At 39.9% G+C, this 5,389-nt stretch overlaps 1 protein-coding gene across 1 annotated transcript; it reads right to left on the bottom strand.

Annotated features, from left to right (window-relative positions):
* Positions 1-1,324: 1,324 nt before the first annotated feature.
* LOC101759444 (E3 ubiquitin-protein ligase MARCH5) lies at positions 1,325-4,498 on the bottom strand. The gene is made up of 7 exons (XM_004962322.3): positions 3,982-4,498; positions 3,770-3,841; positions 3,278-3,345; positions 2,098-2,209; positions 1,910-1,993; positions 1,712-1,819; positions 1,325-1,615 (listed from the first exon to the last, which is right to left on the bottom strand). Exons 1-7 carry the CDS (start codon positions 4,132-4,134, stop codon positions 1,538-1,540), a joined length of 675 nt encoding a protein of 224 aa, XP_004962379.1. The 5' UTR covers positions 4,135-4,498; the 3' UTR covers positions 1,325-1,537.
* Positions 4,499-5,389: the final 891 nt, after the last annotated feature.

The raw sequence follows: 5,389 nt of genomic DNA, 5'->3' as shown, positions 1-5,389 counted from the left end.
TATCTGAGTTATTTCTTTGTTCCTTTTTTTTCATGTCCTTACAAAAAAGAACACCTTTGATTAATTAGTTATGATTAATTAGTTTGACTACGATATTGATTGATCTTCTTTCTCGTGGCCTAAATGGAGGTTTTGCAGCTATTCACAGGCTGGAAAGTTCATGACGTGCTCTGTTTTATGGACACGTTTTATGTTAACAAAATGCTGCACAGTTGCATTCTACTTAATTACCTTGTGATTTTGATGGAGCACTGCTGCTGTGGTTCGTAGACGTCTAGTTTGTTGGGCCTTTTGGAATTAGATCTGCATTATGCTGTTCTCTTTTGGCCTCTATAGGCTATATTGCAGATTGTGGAGATGACTTACATGTTGGTAATTTCTCATCCCTCCAAATTTGAAGTTCCATCGGATTGTACTTTTTTTTTTGTCAAGTTCTTGTTACGAAGCTGTCTTCTTATACTCTTGTTTCGGTAACTGGATTTACACAAGAGTACAAGACAACAAACCTTAATAAATGTATCACATCACATGCATGCAAAACTTTTGGTGTACGATGTAGCATGTGGTGGGTGCTTCCAGCTTGGCACTCGGTTGGTATGAGGTTAACAAATATCTACTATTGAGTTTGTTAGATCCCGTGACTCTGGGTACTGCTTCACCATTTTGTGACTTGTATGTTTGGTGTGCTCAAATTATTCCAATCCTGGCAGATGCAGATCTTGTTTTCTGTTGCTCCACTCCCGGATTAACCTGTCTGGATCACTTGGTGAGTATGAGTGACCTGAAAATAGTGAGAGTGACATGACTCTTGGGCCTTAAATTTGCGCAAGAGACAACTGGACGCTTTGTTTCTAATCTTTGCTTCAGAACTGCATCTGCTAGACATTGACTTCTTTAGTGTCTAGGGTACTTCTGCGGTCCTCGTACAGGCTGTGCTGTTGGTTTATTTTCATGGGTGTTTGGACTACTTTATGTCAAAAAATAATCTGACAAACTGGATGCATGATTGTTCTACCACAAAGAGAAACTTTTGCATCCGGAGTATTAGCAAGATTACAGTAATTTACCTCTTCTTGTCTCATTGACTGTCAGGTCATTTTTTTTCTCTGAACTGTTGTGTAAAACTGCCATTTTTATTATTATCTGGCTTAGTTTCTCCAGTTGCTAGTGGGAAAAGGGTTACAAAATGATAAATGATGTAGGAGGGTAGTACTGTGCTCAGCTTGCTTTTTCCTCCTTTCTGGAGGCTACTTAGGATTTTGATAACCGAAAATTTTCCCTACTAAATTACGCAGTTGCTAGATCACACACACACACACAAAAGGTGTACAATAATGTTCTATTTGAACATATTCCCCAGCAATACACAATGTACATTAGGGAAAAAGTACTATGCATGAACAAAATGTGGCTGCTTTCACTGTCCAACTTCAAGACTGAAAGTTTACAGATGATGTTCTTTTTGAAAATTGTTCCCTGGCAATACATAATGTACATCTGTGCAACCTTCTATATTTGATTTGTTAAATTTATTGGCTTAATGAATACTCATTACTAGCTGCTGCTGCTCTTGGCCATGCATATGATTCATAGTTGATGCATTTCTTCTTTGGTCCTGCAGAAACAGATTGAAAAAAAGAGAGAACTCAGCATATTTCGAGTCAACTAATCTGTGTCCCCAAGGAATCAGTGAATGGAAGCCAGGACTAACCTCCAGCATCTGCAACCAATATTGCTGCTGCCCCCTCTGGACCATGCGAATCAGCCGCATGACAATGTAGAATGGAAGCAAGATACCAGCAGCACGGAGCAAGTACATCTGCAAAGAAAATATATCCCTCAGCTATTAGTTCCATCAAATCAGGTACTGATCCTCATTTTTCAGCTGGGACCATGTCAATGAACTCACTGTCAGGAGACTGAACGCGCAGTGATCTGCTGCTTCAACCATCACCACTGCAACCAGATGCCACACCAACAGCATAATGGTGAACTGCACAGGATTGCGTAAGTTAGAATCCAGGGGACACCATGCATCAGGACTTGTTTTGAAGAAAGACATTTTAGTTCGCTACGAGACTGCAGACACTTTTATACCATAATTGTCAGTGTCCGGCACCATGTGGCAACTTGATCTGAGCACGCGCCGTAATCTGCATCGTCAATCAAGCTCTCCGAAGATTCCACATATTGCATGTCCTCATGTTCACTGCAAGAGAAACATTGCATGATCAATTAACGAAAGGATTGCAAGTAGGAAGTTTGTACAAGCAAATTTCATTTTTTTAAATTATATCTAGTTAAGTTTTTCAATTTAAAATTTTATCTGAGACTTATGGGTGAAAAACATCAATAAGTTCTTGTTATAGCTAGTTACTAACTGGTTTTCCTGTAAATGAAGCCCTTGTGAACAAATGGTAAATCAGTGTGATACATACAACTTTCTCCCTTGCGGGAAGATGCAAAGGATTAATGCTGTGTATTGTGATTGAAGACACAAGTGGCCTAGCTGGAGGTGCGAGGTGGATGTACATTGACATTGTGTGATTTGGTTTTGGACACACGCTTTTGACAGGACCACTCTTCCTCACCAATGCATGAGCACAGCTCACAGGTCATATCGTTGAGTGCAGCTGTCTTTTCTGTTCATTGTGGCAATGGACGATGTGTTCATCAGTACCTGTCATATTACTAAGGGAATAACGACTACTATTTTGTACACTTACTTTGTAGTACTCGTAAGTTTATAAGGATTTCCTTGAGCTTGGCGAAAGCATTAGTCGTTACTTAGTTTCCAAACTGCAATTCTTCCTAGGTCTGCTGAGCATATTTTAGATGTGTGTTGCTGCTGGATCTTACATGCTGGGTGCTCCAGATGCTGTTGTACCTGGATGGGAGTTGGGAAAGATATGCTTGGCCTGTGGGGTCTTGGCCACTTGGGTCTACCTGGCTGGCCATTTAAAATGTTTAATGGTGACATGGATCAGATCTCATCAACCCTCGGTTGTTAGCACCCTAGCTAATCGCTTTCGTCGCGGTTTGAATGATGGTCGTCTGAAAACAATGTGCTACCTAATAATCTGTATGTTTCCGTTGAAGGGCAGGCATCTCTGTTGCTGCTGCTGGATGAGATGGCAGTTGCATGATACTGGCGAGCTAAGCTTAACTGTGATCAGCTAGGGCATATATTGTTGTTATCCATCAGCCTGTGCCCAGATTGACAATGCACACAGAATGTGTGTGTGTGTGTGTGTGTGTTGTATATAGAGTGATTTACCTGATGGTGACTGCCGTTTCGACCACCGGAGTTTTCTTTGGAGGCATGGTGTAGCCTGGCTCGAAATTCTGGCAACAGAAAAAAAAATCATTTTCCGTTCTTTTTAAAAGATGCATAAATCAAAAGAATGATTCAGAATGTTTTCTTTTGGCTGCAATGTAAAGTGTGCTATGATTCATATGTCATTGCTGAAGAAGTTGGACACAAGGTAACTAATATTTTGCACTACATTGCACTTGCTTACGGCTGAAAGGTAGACCACCTTTGTTCACCCCAAAAGAAATGTCTTTTGCTTAGGTTTCACGAACCATGTACATGTCAACCCTTGATTACAGTCCATGTAATGAAGTAAAGTGAGCTTAGTTTATCACCTTCACCCACTACAACTTTTTAGCAACCCTCAAGAAGTACAGCGCGACATTTCGCTGGTAGTACAGTAAGAAGGAAAATTTTTCACAAGAAAATTGAAGAACAGTATGCGGATACACCAACCTGAAGGCAAATCTCACAGAGGGTGCTCCCCTTCTCATCACACCATCTCTGCACACATCCCCTGTGAGCATACTGCGTGCATAGACGCCAACAATTGCACATAGCGTATCAACATCAAAACACCATCACTAATAGTTTCAAGCAAGGAGTTACCTAAAGAAACACAGACCAATAAGCATTATGTGTATCAAAATTATGCAAGTTCCTATTACCTTGAGAGAACCAGAGCACCCACATGGAGACTCCATGGTCGTGCACACCTCGTCCTCCTCCTCATGGCAGATCCTGCACTGCATCAGGTAGCCCAAGGAGGAAGACGATGAAGGCAGCTCCTGTTCGTGTTCCATTCCGTTCTCCCTTCCCATGCTTGCAATTGCAATGCACCGAGGAAGAAGGGGCTTCAAATAGCCATGGAGAGGCAGTCACCCTCATGGGGAGGAGGATAATCGAAATACTGTGACGTGGAGCCCACACTACCCACTGCCTACCAACCACGGTTAAGAGGGAAATGTTCCTTAAACCAGCTGCTAATCGACGATTGCTAGGCACGTGGACGATTGTTAGGCACGTAATCTTTGGCTTTTGAAGGCTAGTGGATGATAGTTGGATACTGTATCATTGCCGGACAAGAGACATAAATTAGTACTACTATAAAGATGAAACTCAGATTTAGGTCTTTTTGAACTATACATCAGCATACTGTTTTTATGACCAATTGTACATATATCCATGCGATCTCTTCGTGGCCCAGACATTTTTCTTTCTTTTACCTTTGTTAGGAGGGATTCATTCTCATGGTTGTTTCAATTCAGATGACTTCTTAAGTTATTGCTTGAAAGTGTAGAACAAATAAAACTTTTTTTGAATATATGAATAAAAGCTATATTTCTCTTATTTATTATTTATTTGATTGAATTCAGTTGGGAAGCCCCACCTATTTTTTATGTAATTTTTTATTCTAGACCGTTTAATTTGAACTTAGCCAATGCTACTTAGGTGCTATAACCATTAGCTGGAGTCTTTTGCTCTTTTTTATTTATTTGCCGAGAAGGGGAGAAACAAAGCATGACAACTATTCGTTTTTATAAGAGGAGAAATGTTATATGTGGGTGAAAAGTGCCACGGTTGATTGGTTAGAAATAATGTTTAGAGAAACTTTGTGAAAAAGGAAAAACACACAGCAAACAACTTAACTTTTATAAATACATGAAGAAAATTCAAAGTTGCAAATACAAAAATATAGATAGAAATTTAAAACTAAAAGTGATATACTTAAAACCCCTTTGTCGACCCATGCCAAGGCACGAGCACGTAATGTACCAGCTAAGAAAATAATTTTTATCACCTACACACAACCATGTGGCTCAACAATCCGTCCCGTTCAAAGGATCTCCCACACATGTTCACATTATAATCAACCTTAAGTTTTATTGGGGTATTCTACTCTAGGTACATGTGAGCAAAATAGTTCCACCTGACAAACAAGATGATTACAAGAAAAAAGAGAAAATAGAATAACTAAAGGTATAGAAAAAAGAAAAATAAAATAAAGAAAAAGAAAGCAAAATGAAAAAGAAACGAAGAACAAGGACTTACCCGACACAGACAGGCTGCACGCCA

The sequence above is a fragment of the Setaria italica genome, chromosome III (genome assembly GCF_000263155.2).
Source record: "Setaria italica strain Yugu1 chromosome III, Setaria_italica_v2.0, whole genome shotgun sequence".
Lineage (NCBI taxonomy): Eukaryota > Viridiplantae > Streptophyta > Magnoliopsida > Poales > Poaceae > Setaria > Setaria italica.
This window is presented reverse-complemented; position numbering and strand designations above follow the sequence as displayed.

Coding starts and splice junctions, on each gene's coding strand:
- LOC101759444 (XM_004962322.3), bottom strand. CDS start 4,134: ATGGGAAGGGAGAACGGAATGGAACACGAACAGGAGCTGCCTTCATCG. Junction 1,820..1,909: donor GCGCGTTCAGTCTCCTGACA/GTGAGTTCATTG, acceptor TTTTCTTTGCAG/ATGTACTTGCTCCGTGCTGC. Junction 1,616..1,711: donor ATTGGTTGCAGATGCTGGAG/GTTAGTCCTGGC, acceptor CTGTTTCTGCAG/GACCAAAGAAGAAATGCATC.